The sequence below is a fragment of the Capricornis sumatraensis genome, chromosome 13, assembly GCF_032405125.1.
Source record: "Capricornis sumatraensis isolate serow.1 chromosome 13, serow.2, whole genome shotgun sequence".
Classification (NCBI taxonomy): domain Eukaryota; kingdom Metazoa; phylum Chordata; class Mammalia; order Artiodactyla; family Bovidae; genus Capricornis; species Capricornis sumatraensis.
Window position 1 is genome coordinate 67,231,983 of NC_091081.1, and position 16,099 is coordinate 67,248,081.

Sequence of the window (16,099 nt, forward strand, 5' to 3'; positions counted from 1 at the left end):
TAGGAAATTGAAGCTTAGAAAAAACAAGCGGCTGAGCCAGTTGGTAGGCTAAAATGCACATCTCCTATCCTTTTGTCCAGGGTTTATATTTGGGAATTCTCATATTTTCTTTAACACAGTCTTTAAGACTCCCTTCCAAGCCTTATGATTACTGGAAGGCATCAGATATATGCTTGTGGAATTTAGCCATCGGTAAGTTTTCAAAATGACTTCAAAGGAGTAACACAAGCTTACAGAGTCAGTGTCTGGGTTCCTCTTCTTGACATTCCACAGTGACTCTCAGCACCCCCGTTCCTTACATTCAGATATCCTGGACTGGGTTTCAGGAGTAATAACGGGGGAGGGAGTTTCCTGCTGCTTAATCATAAGCTTTGGGAGTTGAAGAACCCAAGTCACTTATTAACTGACAGGAAATACCTGTAACAAGAGATTATATCTAAGCTTGTTACTTAAGCAAAACTTGAATAAATGACAAAATGTGTGCTCTATTAACATTTTAACCTTTCCTTTTTTCTGGAACACCACGGCTTTCTGTTTATGGTAATGGTAATTTCCCAAAACTAATGATCAGTACAGTAGCCAATGGGAAAATAGAATTTCATGCCTAACATTCCACTGGCTTGACAGTATCTGTTAAATATGAACTTTCATACCAGAATCAACTTGTGACAGAAAATGAACTGATTTTTCCAAAGGTCTCTTGCTAAGTAAATTTTAATATGGAAATAAGATGATGGAACTAAACTGACTCCTTTTAAAGCATCCTGCCTTTTGTTTCAAGTATTGACTATCCTAGCAATAAAATCAACATGTTATTAATAAATTTTTAAATAATTTCATAGTTGTACTTTTATTTTCCCCATGATGTTCTAAGCACAGTTAGGAAATATATCTAATTAAGAAATTTTCAGCAGGTTTTTTAATTGGAATATAATTGATTTTCAGCAGTTTTTTTTTTTTAAACATGGTTAATCTTGTCAGTCCTTTTCAGAAAGAAATGCTTTATTTAGCAACAATTCTTTTTCTTTATATATCATCATTTTTTTTCTTAAGACAATTTTATTAAACAGTACTGGGTTTATAACCTCGGTGGATAGATGGTTTCCCTAATGGACTCTTTAATTATAGGCTCAACCATTTCCCTGTGTTATGATTCAGGTTTGAAAGTGAAAAGTGAAAGTGAAAGTCACGTCCAACTCTTTGCAACCCCATGGACTATACAGTCCCTGGAATTCTCCAGGCCAGAATATTGGAGTGGGTAGCCTTTCCCTCCTCCAGGGGATCTTCCCAACCCAGGGATCAAACCCAGGTCTCCGGAATTGTGGGTAGATTCTTTACCAGCTGAGCCACAAGGGAAACCCAAGAATACTGGTGTGGGTAGCCTATCCCTTCTCCAGTGGATCGTCCTGGCCTAGGAATCAAACCATGGTCTCCTGCATTGCAGGCAGGATTCTTTACTAACTGGGCTATCAGGGAAGCCCATGATTCAGTTTTAGGTGGCTTATGTCCATCAATTTTCACAAAGAACAGACAGTGCCTTCTATACCAGTTTTATTTATTTTACTGATGACTGGACTTTCCTGAGGAGTGGTACTGTATAACTCAATGAATAGTTTAAGTTCAAACAAATTACATTTATTTAACAAGCATTTATTAATCACTTCCATTTATTAACCACTGTGAATGTAGAGATAAGATAAACTTTGATGTTTTTCTTTTCTAGACATTTTTAGATTTGGACTGACTTTTGTTTTCCTCGCTGAAATTTTACACTTAATTACCAAGATTTCATCAGCTCTTGGATTCCTATCCTTTCATTTTCGATTGTTACACTTCTGTCCCTCAGAGCCATAAAACTCTGATTTCACTATTGGCTCCTTCCCTTCATTCCTAACAAATTATTGAGTGTAGCATTTTTAGATGACTGAATTTTTTTTTAAATAACAAAGATGAAGTCACTTATTTTTACAAAGGACTTTATCCTTTGAAGATGCCCAAACTCTTCATGAGCATAAACAACATCCAAAAATAATTTTAAATACATTTATGAAAAATTTGAATTCAATTTAGTAACAGTTACAAAGAGGGAATTGAAAGGAATTAATATTTGTCTTACTAGTGCAACTCACATGAGAGTTTTAGCTTTGTCAACTATTGTTCAGATTGTCATTAAGTAGGGTGTGAGATGAAGTGATGGAACCAGATGCCATGATCTTAGTTTTCTGAATGTTGAGCTTTAAGCCAACTTTTTCACTCTCCTCTTTCACTTTCATCAAGAAGCTTTTTAGTTCCTCTTCACTTTCTTCAATAAGGGTGGTGTCATCTGCATATCTGAGGTTATTGATATTTCTCCCATTAATCTTGATTCCAGCTTGTGCTTCTTCCAGCCCAGCGTTTCTCATGATGTACTCTGCATGTAAGTTAAATAAGCAGAGTGACAATATACAGCCTGATGTACTCCTTTTCCTATTTGGAACTAGTCTGTTGTTCCATGTCCAGTTCTAACTGTTGCTTCCTGACCTCCATATAGGTTTCTCAAGAGGCAGGTCAGGTGGTCTGGTATGCACATCTCTTTCAGAATTTTCCACAGTTTATTGTGAAAATGAAGATCATGGCATCCGGTCCCATCACTTCATGGGAAATAGATGGGGAAACAGTGGAAACAGTGTCAGACTTTATTTTTGGGGGCTCCAAAATCACTGCAGATGATTACTGCAGCCATGAAATTCAAAGACGCTTACTCCTTGGAAGAAAAGTTATGACCAACCTAGATAGCATATTCAAAAGCAGACATTACTTTGCCGACTAAGGTCTGTCTAGTCAAGGCTATGGTTTTTCCAGTGGTCATGTATGGATGTGAGAGTTGGACTGTGAAGGCTGAGCGCCGAAGAATTGATGTTTTTGAACTGTGGTGTTGGAGAAGACTCTTGAGAGTCCCTTGGACTGCAAGGAGATCCAACCAGTCCATTCTAAAGGAGATCAGTCGTGGGTGTTCTTTGGAAGGAATGATGTTAAAGCTGAAACTCCAGTACTTTGGCCACCTCATGCAAAGAGTTGACTTTGGCCACCTCATGCGAAAAGTTGACTCATTGGAAAAGACTCTGATGCTGGGAGGGATTGGGAGTAGGAGGAGAAGGGGACGACAGAGGATGAGATGGCTGGATGGCATCACTGACTCGATGGACATGAATCTGAGTGAACTCCGGGAGCTGGTGATGGACAGGGAGGCCTGGCGTGCTGCAATTCATGGGGTCGCAAAGAGTCGGACACAACTGAGCGACTGAACTGAACTGATTGTGATCCACACAGTCAAAGGCTTTGGCATAGTCAATAAAGCAGAAATAGATGTTTTTCTGGAACTCTCTTGCTTTTTTGGTGATCCAGCCGATGTTGGCAATTTGATCTCTGGTTCCTCTGCCTTTTCTAAAACCAGCTTGAACATCTGGAAGTTCATGAAATAGATGGGGAAACAGTGGAAACAGTGTCAGACTATTTTTTTGGGCCCCAAAATCACTGCAGATGGTGACTTCAGCCATGAAATTAAAAGACACTTACTCTTTGGAAGGAAAGTTATGACCAACCTAGATAGCATATTCAAAAGCAGAGATATTACTTTGCCAACAAAGGTCCGTCTAGTCAAGGCTATGGTTTTTCCAGTAGTCATGTATGGATGTGAGAGCTGGACTGTGAAGAAAGCTGAGCACCAAAGAATTGATACTTTTAAACTGTGGTGCTAGAGAAGACTCTTGAGAGTCCCTTGGATTGCAAGGAGATCCAATCAGTCCATCCTAAAGGAGATCAGTCCTGGGTGTTCATTGGAAGGACTGATAATGAAGCTGAAACTCCAATACTTTGGCCACGTCATGCGAAGAGGTGACTCATTGGAAAAGACTCTGATGCTGGGAGGGATTGGAGGCAGGAGGAGAAGGGGACGACAGAGGATGAGATGGCTGGATGGCATCACCGACTCGATGCACATGAGTTTGGGTGAACTCCGGGAGTTGGTGATGGACAGGGAGGCCTGGCGTGCTGGGATTCATGGGTCGCAAAGTCGGACATGACTGAGCAACTGAACTGAACTGAACTGAGGGTGTGAGATGAATGGTTAGCTATGTCAGTCTTTTTTTACTACAACCTGTACAAATATTGACTCCTCTCTGTAGTATGATTTTGGAAGAACAAAATACAAAGAGAGATTAACAGCTTTATAGCTTTTCATCAACTGCCCTTTTTCAGAGACTACATTTTTAAAGGAAATTTGACTTCAATTTTTGAGGCTAATATTAAGTAAATACCTTTAAATTCCTTTGTAGTATCCGCAAATACCAGAGGCTATACATAGGTCATATTCTGAAAGCAATTTCTTAATGATAAATATATCCAGGAGAAAGAATTGTCTCTTCTTCCTTAACAATCTTCTGGTTTGTAAATCTGTCCACCTAGAAAAATTGATTGGAAGAATGACTTTTTAATGTAGATATGCCAGAAACTGAACTGACTGCAAATGAAAAGTTTGTGCACATTTTTAATGTTTTATGTATTTGTCCATGTAATTTGGTGTGTTTGTAATGTAAGATTTCATTTATCAATATTCCAGACCTTTCTAATTAAATCTGTCACTTGTATTCGAACCATTTGTACTGAAACAAACTTCAAATGTAATTTCTGTTGCTATACTGAATCATTATAAAATAGTGTTTATAAAGTATCTATAAAGCATTGTCAATTTGCTAAATTAAAAGTACCCAGGAAGGAACAACTGATAATACTGAGAAGCAAATGTTACAATTTTCCATGACAAGTATGTCACAGAATGAAATTTAGACTTGCTACCATACGATCAAACTGATGAGATGTTAAAGAATATTGTCAAGTACCTTACTCTAAATCCTAAGTCTTCTGGTTTTCTTTCCTTAGTTCCACCTCTCAGCTCTTTGATACCCTGCGGTGGATGTGTAGTTAGCCTGAAAGCTTCTTTCCCACAATGTTGTTCCCTTATCTTCCTTTGTCTTCCAGAGATACTGTATCAGTGCCAGAAGTGGCCTTAGGAGCCTGTGTCTGCCAACATTGTGTGTAATTTGAGCAGCACAGGAACTCTGTCCAAGGGTCTCCTCTCTTGCATGTTATGTTGGCTGAGATTTCCTCAGTCATTTTAAGTTTTGAGAGCTTTTTAGTGTTCAAAAGTTCCTTACTAAAATGCAAATACCTAAAGGAGAAATAAGGTCCTGCAAGAAGAGGGCATCAGTTCAGTGTGATGGCCAGAAATAATGGGCAGGAAACATTCAAGATCAAATTCTAGGCTAGCTTCAGCTTCTACCTCTCACATACTCTTTCTCCATAGTACACTTGCTATTAAGTTTTTAATCTTTAACACCGCCCCTCACCCACCCCATCTCTCTTTCCTTTCGTAGCCAGGCTTCCTCTTTTTTTGCATTCACTTCTCAAACGTTGGAAATCTACAATTCATTGTTCCCACGCTACTGAAGGGAATTTCTGTAGAGCTGTTAGCAAAATTCCAAAGTGAAGGGTCTTCTCAGTCTTTATCATTGTGGACCTTACTGTATACTCGATGTGGCCACACCCTCCATGAAACTTTCTTAACTTGAATTCTGTAAAATCATTGACAAGAGCTATTTTTGCCCTCTCAAATCTATAGCTCTCTCTTTTTTTTTAAAAAAAAAAAATCTGATACTTAAATAAGGGAAATCTGTGGTTCCATCAAATCTACACCCTAGCTCACATGATCTCAAACACATCTATAGTTTCTGTGGAGTACTTCCTTGCTAGATCTCTTAAAAAACATGTACACCTGCTCATGTACCAGATGACACGTGGTACCTCAGTTCTTATTACTTTTAGCCCACCCCACCTGAGTTTGCTTTTCTTCCAGTATTTACTGTATGAGATCATTATGTATCAATTTCTCAAGTTGAAAATTAGAAATTTTTTTTTCTGTTCTTCCTATTCTTTCTCCGTTCTTCAATTAGTCACTAAATGCTGTTGCTGCTGCTGCTAAGTTGCTTCAGTCATGTCCGACTCTGTGCGACCCCATAGACGGCATACCACCAGGCTCCCTTGTCCCTGGGATTCTCCAGGCAAGAACACTGGAGTGGGTTGCCATTTCCTTCTCCAATGCATGAAAGTGAAAAGTGAAAGTGAAGTTGCTCAGTCGTGTCCGACTCTTAGTGACCCCATGGCCTGCAGCCCACAAGGCTCCTCCGTCCATTGGATTTTCCAGGCAAGAGTACTGGAGTGGGTTGCCATTGCCACTAAATAAATCCTGTCTATTCTATCTTCAAGTCTTGTATCCATCTCTTCTGTCCATCCTCAGTGGACTCATGATATGAAGCCTGAATTATTAGTCTTATTCAGGCTTCTTGTATCTCCTCTCTTTTAATTAGTTATGGAGCTTCAAAAGTGATTGTTTTAGATTTAAGTCTAATTTTCTCACCAAGTTCCTTTTTCTTTTTTTCCGTTTCCTTTAAGGAAGGGTTCAAAATGTTCACAGTCATTCACAATGCATTCAGTAAACTTTGCGGACCCAGCTACTATGTGTAAGGGATACACCATTGGAAGAAAGACACAAAGTTCCAGAATTCATAGTGCCTGCATTACAGCTATCTATTGCCTCTATATCTGATCATTCCTACCATTTTCTACAAATGTCCTACTCCAGAAATGCTATGCCACTTGGGTTCACAGATGGTTTGACTACATTCTTGGTGTGCACGTGTGCGTGCTTAAGTTGCTTCAGTCATGTCCTGCTCTTTGTGACCCTGTGGACTGCCAGGCTCCTCTGTCCATGAGATTCTCTAGGCAAGTATACTGGAGTAGGTTGCCATGCACTACTTCAGGGCATCTTCCCAACCCAGGGATTGAACCCACATCTCTTACATCTCCTGCACTGGCAGGTGGGTTCTCTTGGAATTTGTCTCTGTAATTCAGTCTGCCAGTAATAACCATCTCTAGTCTCTTATCCTCTGATCAGTATAGTGACTCCTCATATTTCCAGTTAATCTTTGTAAAGGATTTTCTATTCACCCTTCTCACCAAACTGCTGGTCACATGCTCCTTTGGACCACTATGCATCTATATTTCTCTGTGAAAACTGTGAAGCCACCTCCCACTCATGTCTCTCTGAGAGCAGAGACATAATTTTAAAGCATTCTTCTAGCCTCCCTGTCTCTCATACTGTTAATGGTGAATGAATGTTTATTGAATGAACATGGAAAGGTCTATAATAAAATCTTGCCAGCTAACATCACAGACCAGAGGCCCAAGGGTTGGCTCTTTCTAAAATAAAATGATTTCTTTCTTGGGCCAGTTCCTTGAGGCAATTAAGAATGAAGACAGTATGCTCCTGAGATGGTGCTAAATTGTTGGGATGCTTTCTGCTTATGCACACAGTTAATCTAATTAGACATCTTTTGTTGGCTCATGTACCTGCTCTGTCTTCGTGTACCATTGCCACAGGAAGTTTGGAAAATGTTTAAATATTAGAATATAGTTACTATTACAGAAATGTTCTTTAAAAATTCAATAATGTGTGTATGTATATATATGTGCATTTTCTTATTGTTCAGTCGCTCAGTTATGTCTGACTTTTTGCAACCCTATGGACTGCAGCATGTCAGACTTCCCTGTCCTTCACTATCTCCCGGAGTTTGCTCAAACTCATACCCTTTGAGTCCGTGGTGCCATCCAACCATCTCATCCTCTTTCTCCCCCTTCTCTTTCTGCTCTCAGTCTTTCCCAGAATCAGAGTCTTTTCCAATAAGTCAGCTCTTCGCATTAAGTGGCCAAAGATTTATGTGTATGTACATGTTTGTATTTATTCTTCTGTCCTTAATCATAGTAAAATATGCTTTGTGATGTTTAGCCCATCTCTCTCAGCCTCAACCTATTGATAAAAGACTGTTAATAGGCAGAGAGAGATTTAGTGCAACAGAGAAAATCCACTATTGCTACTAGAAAATCAGCTCAAAATTTGTTTCCTGCTGAAGATGAGTCAGGCAAAGCTTGAAATAAAAAGGCACAGAGACCAGCTTGAAGTCATGGAAACTTATTTCTGGAATTGCAGCTAGTATTTGCTAGGACCTGTGAACCAAAAGTATGTGTTTTATGAGCATTAATAATATCCATGTTCACTTTTGAAACTTATCTTTCATGTTCTTATTATTTCATTTGTATGAATTTCCACCAAAGCTTTATAATTTGTTTTGTGAAAAGGTCCTAAACTCTTTATGCACAGCTTAAGGGGTAGTAGCACTTCTTTCCCTTTCATGTGTGGTTAAGGTCAATAGATTGAGTTAAAGATTTTGAGAGAAATTTCAGTAGCTTGATTTTACATTTGTGGAAATTAAGACACAGACGTTCTTGATGTTAAAATATTACTGGTGGACTCTTCCAGGACTGCTCCTTTTACACCAACCAAATGATTCATGATTTTTTTTTATAATATCACTAAATCATAAGTCATATTTGTGCAATCTTTCTGTGTTGATCAAGGTTCCTACCTGATTCCACTCCCAGCAGCAGAGCTAGCCAGCTGTGCAGATTTGGGGACCCTCTGCCAAGGTAGGGAGTCAACATCGTCCTCTGGCCTGTCTGTTTCTTACTTGCTGTTTTGGAAAATGTAGTTGTCATTGTTTTGAATTTTGTCTTCATTTTTACTTGAGAAGCCAGAAACCAGCAAACCAGAAGAATTTCTGGATGTGTTTTAGTTGTGTGGGTGCACAGTGTCGAGAAAGAATGCATTCACACACTGGATGACCACATTTCCATAAAGCACTGAGTTTCTAAAATGTGAATAATTATATGCTATTAGGAAGGGTTGACTTCATTTTTTTTCCTCTATTTCCTCTCTAAAATATTGTCCAGTATAAATATAGCAATACAATATTTTGAAAAATTATTCATGTCTAAAAAACAAGAGGAAAAATTAAGTTGAATAGTCAATTAAGTTTAAGACAAGGCCATGAGGCAATTTATGATGTGCAATATAACAAATATTAAGATAAAAATAGTTATCTTATTACTAATATGAATGTAATTTTATTAATTATTACAGTGCATAATGATCATACTATGATCAGTATTATAATTGTATATTATGTATTGAATAGTTGCATGCTGAATAATCCATAGTTGCATAAATTTTAAAAATATTTTGCTTTAATTTTATCATTGCTTCTTCTGATTATCCATGACCCATTTCCATCCATTTATTCTATTATATACTTCTTTTAGAAGTAGCATTTCTATATGCCACATTAAGAATCATGACCATGCCTTTTGTAAAGTTGGATCTTTTATTAAGAAGGTCATAGGATTAAAAGTGACGGGTTAGAAGTGAGACTAAATGAATAGAAACCTAAGCTCTCTTTTATAGTTCCAGTATGGAAGCAGGGTAGGCAGGGAGAAAGGGTGCAACTCATTATTATTTTTCTTTTCTGAGACATTATTTCTTGATATTATTGTTGATGAATACCTTAAGATAATAAAGCCATCAAGTAGTTTCTTTTGATGAACTCAGTGTGGTTTTAAAATAGTTAAATGAAATTTTAAAAAGCCTTAATTTTGCTTAGTTCAAGCCATGAATTTTCTTTTCTTTTAATCTGAGACTTAGATGTATTTTGCATTACATAAATGTAACTGATTGTTCACAATTTAAAAATATAAAAGATTTCAAAAAGAATCCTCATTCTTAAGTGTTGTATATTATTTTTGAATGAAAAAGTTATTTTAGTTAAGAATAATTTTGATTAAGGAATTCAATATTTTCTAAAGATCCTTTGGAAGGTAATTCTTTTTATAATTACTAAAATGGTTCAAATTTAGGTAATTTTTTTCTAATTAAAAGATCCTACCCAGGGATCAAACTTAGGTCTCCCTTGTTGCAGGTGGATGGATTCTTTACCATCTGAGTCACCAAGGAAGCCCATTTAAAAGAAATATGTAACAAATAACTATTGTACATAGAAATGTACATCTTATACAAATATACTCCTAAGATAAACTAAAGGAAAATTATATGTATGCTACTTACATTGTTCCTCCAGAATCCCTTAGAAAGATATTATCAAAACATTACATAGGGTTTAATCTTTGAGTTTTAGTAGAATCAGAAACATAACTTTGACATAATGCTTTGAAAAATCCCTCCTGTAAGGCTTGCCCTTACGAAATCCATTTTGTCCATCATTGTTTAGTAAAGTTATTGGGATCTTTAGATGATTGATGTCATCCACACATTTCGTTCTCTTTTTTTTCCTTCACATTTATCTTCTCTAGGAGAAGTATATTTTCTTCTGAAATTTTATTTTGCTACTCTCAGTATATCAGAAAGACTAACTTAGTTTAGATAATTTTCAAGCTGACAGGTGGTATTCAGACTTCCTTCTCTAGCCTTTCTTTTTATAGACTTGGGAGACTGAGTTCTAGGAAGGTTTATTCATTTATTGTGTGATCATCAGCCTCTTGATAGCAAACTTAGGTCTAGAATCCGAATGTTCTTTCTCCATTCTCTTTGTGCCAGTTCGAGACTCTTGTACAAGATGGCACCAAAGACCATGGGAATAGATTCTTAATGTGCTATAGAAGGCATTGCTTCATTTTATACATTATAACCTTGAAACTTGTGTTTAGTGGCAAGAAATGGTTTCTGTTCCTCCTCTATATATTTTCATGCATCAATTATAGATTGCTTATCCATATTAACTTTCATGTGCTTTTTGCAAAATTACATCTTTCTCATCTTTATTACCAGCTACTGTAAACCCTCCTAGTACTACATCACCCACTGTCACCACTAACATGCCTGTTACTAACAGAACCGATAAACAAAGGAATGGTAAGAAATCGTTACCTTTTATATTTGTAGTATGTCTGACTTGATGAACACCTGTATTCCAAAGATGGAAATATCTAATGTTCCAACAAATTGTCTGTTGTTAAAATCAATTGGTACATTTGCACATTTGCAAGACTAGTAAAATAAATATCATTTGATTGCCTTGAGTTCCCCAAATAACCAATGAAATGAGTACGCATCTAGTATCACATCTCTGAATTTTAGCTGAAATTTCTTTCAAAGGAAGCTTTCAGGGAAAGACATTAATTAAATGGAATGACTTTGCATTATACTAGAGATCCAAGAAGAAAAATATTTATGGCATTCTGTCAGGTTATTTGCTAAAAAAAAAACCTGTTTTAAAGAATTTTGCAATCTCAAAACTCTACATAATTTTAGTAATTTAATTTCTCACTGAGGCCAATGTTATGTTCAAACATTTGTGACATTTAGATAATTTTTATACGGTAATACTTTGCTCTTTGTTTTTATTTGTTGAGGAATAATGGCTACCTCCAGTATTCTTGCCTGGAGAATTCCATGGACAGAGGTGCTCAGTGGGCTACAGTCCATGGATTTGCAAACAGTCAGGCATAGCTGAGCAACTAACACACACACACACACACACACACACACACATTTAGAATGTGATTGGATATTAACTAAATCATAAATCAGTTTTTGATTGACAAAACTTCAAGTAACTGCCAATACTTCCTGTTTTTTCCTTGTACAAATACATTTTTGTTTATATTATTTATAATTTGCAAAGTTACATAAGATAAGAAATGAACTGGGGAAATGTCAGGTTGATTATTTAATCTGCTACCTATATATATATATTATTTATTTAATCTGCTACATATTTATTTAATCTGCTACATATATAGCTTTTTGGTAATTCAGAGTAAGTGGTTTCAGTTTCTTCTGAAAAAGAGAAATTCCAATCAGGTGACCACATCATTGCCTCAAACACAGTAATATTCTCAAATATGAGGTATTAGAAACAAAGGAATTTTCTCAACCTCAATCATTTAACTTGCAAGGCCAAGACATCTGTGATGTATCACCAGGGACCAAAACCCAGAGAAGAGCATAGTTTTCTTTTTTTTCATTTTTTCTTTTGGCTTTGGGGGTTACATCAACTTCCTCTGTAAGGACATTTAAATTGAAAGTATGGAATATTTTACATGAAACGTAGATATAAATTTCATTAGGGTTATAAAGACATTGATTCAGGCAAGTGTTTATGGTTATTCTGGTAGTTACACCAAGGAGATTTATGATGGAGCAAAAATTCCAGCAACCCCCAAGAAAGCAAAAGCAGCTGAAATTTCCAGTGCATATTTCACATGGACTCTAGCCAGTAGATGGGAATATTATAATTCTAACTAAGTATTTCACTCTTTGTATGAACATACAAAGAGCCTCTGTGGCATTCGCCCTCTAGGACTGGCACATCCTCTACTGCCCAAGAACGTTTACATGATGCTTCAGAGTCCTCGACTTGGTGGAGTGGAGCTGTATTCACTCAATCATGTCATTTCTGACATTCTTGAAGAGAGCCTTGTTCAGTCCATCTCTCTCTGCGTCATAACCTTCATGGGCGTTTCAACAAAAAAAGCAAACATTAGAATCAGTTCAAATGGTTTGATTTGGCTACTTTAAAGAAAGAAAACTTGAATTCAGATCATTCTTCATAAAAATGTAATCTGAGCACTTAAAAATATTTGAAAGTCCTCATGTTGTAGAAATAATCTCAAATTGTGTACTCAAATTTGTGCAGCATCTCAATTTTAGCACATCCTTGAACCATCTCTACTATTTATAATAGATTTTTTCCCCCCGAAATTGACTCACTTTTTAACTTAAACATTTATATTTATATGGGAAAATATCACAATTGTAAACTGAAACTAGTACTGCTTGTCTTAAAATAGAAGTGTAAAGTGAAAATAAATATAATGAAAACAATGCTACTGAATTCTCTCTATATCCAATTGCCTTCTCACATCTCAGCACTTGAAGCCTTCATTATTTTTTTTAAAAAGGGAGGGTTCCAAGACCCACTGTAATTAAGTTTTTTGTCTTTGGTGTAGTTAAATTTGAAATAATTGAAAAGAGAATTACTTGTTTACCTTGTGAATAAATAGGATTTAATGTCCTATTCTAGACTATCTGAGATCATTCACATGCTATCAGCAATTTCAAATACACTTTTCTTGGGAAACTGATGTAGTAAACATTCTCAGGGCTCAGATCTGATATATTAGAGAATGCTGTTTTGTTCACTATAAGAAAGATACACAGCTATCAGATCTGTTATCTACCTTATCCAGTCTTATAAACTCTGCACTATCAAAGAAATCTACTATCAGAGAAATCTAATTCATTAGTCATGATGTGCTGGTGTGGTGAGGGAAGAGGGATTTAAATTGTTTGGCAATCAGATGTATTTTTTGAGTATATCAAGAGAATTTGTTTTCATGGCTTTAGTGAAATGTCCCTATTCCCTTGGATAAAGTTTTTTTGTTGTTGTTATTTTTCAATAGGATTTTAATCTGATAGTTCAGATTATATACTAAGAAAATCTTATCTTTTAAGCTACTTTTCACAAACATATTTCTATATGAGGAACAATTTAGGTATTCCCACAAATAACCTTTGTGCCTTTTCTACTGCATTCCCAAGAAAAGCTCTTGGACGTATTATTATTTCCATTCCAAATCATATGTTCCATGCTTGAAGCATCGCTGTACTGTGGCTGAATGTTAAACTTTTGTGAGGTTAGCACAAGCAGTCAAAGTAAGGAACTGACTCTGTTAGTCCTTATTATTCTTCTAAAAACCTACAAGTGCAAATTGTATCACTGCTTCTAGTTTCTCACATACATTTCTCTACTCAAAAAATTCACTCTCAGGGTATTCATGTGGACCCAACAATCAATCTAGCTTTATATACCAAATAACTTAAAGAAATTGTATATGTGATGAGCAGTACTCTAGTCATATAATAAATGCCACTGTCTACTATAATTGCCTCTGCACCAGTCAAAGGAGTCATCTTGAATGTAAAATAGCATTTAATTTTTACTTTTAAATCTATCTTTTCAAGTATATGTTTTAAAACCCACCTGTTCAAACCCACTTCATTCCCTTGAATGGAGAATAATCTCATTTCTAAATGTTCCAAGAAATTCTGAGAAGAGTGTTAAGAAAATTAAAAAAGGAAGAGATCTACAGCCAGGCATATATTTTGATACCAGCTCTGTTATGGCAAGTAATGGTTTCTGCTTTGAAGTTTTGTGGGGCTGGAAGAGTCATCTGATTGGAAAAAAGTATCACGCATTCTTTAGACTGGGATGTCATTATTAGGACAATACATACAGCTTTTGAAGTCTCTGGAACAGATGAAGATTTGTGAATAGCTTTCTTATTGAGAAACCATAGGATTTGTAGGAGAAGGTGACTTGATTACCAGGATGACCTGGAAAAGTCTGCATCGAGGTGTCTCAATTGTGCATTTTCTGCAGTGGCAATGCTTAAGTAAGTAAGTAAAGTCACTCAGTCGTGTCCAACTCTTTGTGACCCCGTGGACTGCAGCCCACCAGGCTCCTCAGTCCATGGGATTCTCCAGGCAAGAATACTGGAGTGGGTTGCCATTTCCTTCTCCAGAGGATCTTCCCGACCCAGGGATCGAACCTGGGTCTCCCGTATTGGAGGCAGACGCTTTAACCTAAGCCAGTTATTTCGCTGCAGTCCCAAACCTTTCTCACCAGACCTTCAGTGGATATTTTATCTTGCTTTAACAATTCATTCTTGCGCATTTCTTTGGATTACTTGTTGACTGCATTACCCAAAAATTTTAAATAAGTATAAAAAGTAGACAGCATTGAATAATTTTTGCTGAATATATAAATATCTCATTCTGAGGCTTCTGAAGCAGGACTATATGAAAAAAGATCCATAGCATGGGCGAATCTCCAACACCTAGGGGTAGGTTGTTTGGTATAGTCATAGATTTTATTTGCCGTAAACAACATAATACTGGGAAGAGTCCTATAGGTATTTAGACTGACTCTGATATGGAATGTCTTTCTCATTTATAACAACAGTGAATTAGAAAAAAAAGTGAGAAATATTTTAAATTAAAAAAATCTTAAATGGGATTTCAGAAATGTGAGTAATTAAAAATGTTCATTTTTAATATTTTGCAGGATTCTCCTGAGAGGGCAAGACTGTAATTCCTAACACAGACACACGCTTTAGGTCTCCATCTAGTGGTAGCTCGTCAGTTTCAATACTTAACTGGCATCAGGGAACATGCACAGACTACCCCTTGATTCCTAACATTGGTGTAGCATCTTGGACTTCTGGAACTTAAATTCCCTCTGAGTCATTCAGAATGTCCACGGTTTGATATGATAAGGTCTACAGCGTAAATTTGTTTGTTTGTTTGCCTGACTTAATTATCATTTATTTTACATACACTCCTGTAATTTTTCATTCAGCATATTTTTTAAAGGAAGATAAAGTCAAGGTTATTAAAATATCTGAAGAGTTTTAGAAGCTGGACTTCCAATAACTTAGTATGCATAAATTAAACTAAATATCCTTGGACTTACACTGATCTCATAGACATATTATTACATCTGGGAGTGGTGATTTTTTTTTTTTTTTTTTAAGCATGAGTTTCTGACCCCTATACTGGAAAACATTCCTTTAGGAGTGTGACTGGAATTTGCATTTTGGTAGATTTGGGAGTTCCTAGGAGACATACCTTTGTACTTTTATGTACTACTTCCCCCAAATCTTCATTAAATCTTTTCCCCACTGTTTTAATAATATAGTTTTACATTTGCTATGCATATTTTGGCTTCCCCAGTGGCTCAGAAGTAAAGTCTCCACCTACAATGCAGGAGATACAGGTTTGATCCCTGGGTTGGGAAGATCCCCTGGAGAAGGAAATGACAACCCACTCTAGTATTTTTGCCTGGGAAATTCCATGGACCGAGGAACCTGGAAGTTTACAGTCCATGGAGTTACAAAAGAGCTGGACATGACTGAGCGACTAAACAACAAACAACATGTGTATTTTACTCATATTTATAAGCATGGAGATAGATGACTGATTGACAATAATGAAGAATCAATATATTTTCTCTGCATGATCTACCATATTTAAAAAGAGTCTTTTTCTCATTACTATTTGTAGTAAGATATCCTTTAGCACATATCTAGAGAAATT

General features: G+C 36.4%; 1 protein-coding gene across 2 annotated transcripts in view; it reads left to right on the plus strand.

The window, feature by feature from the left end:
• ADGRG6 (adhesion G protein-coupled receptor G6) overlaps nucleotides 1-16,099 on the plus strand; it is a 140,849-nt gene that overhangs the window by 65,890 nt on the left and 58,860 nt on the right. The window contains exons 4-5 of one of the 2 annotated variants that reach the window (XM_068984880.1): nucleotides 8,509-8,577; nucleotides 10,769-10,852. In XM_068984880.1, the coding sequence (XP_068840981.1) occupies nucleotides 8,509-8,577; nucleotides 10,769-10,852 (153 nt within the window). The remainder of the gene's footprint in view (nucleotides 1-8,508; nucleotides 8,578-10,768; nucleotides 10,853-16,099) is intronic. The other variant, XM_068984881.1, reaches the window with a different exon arrangement.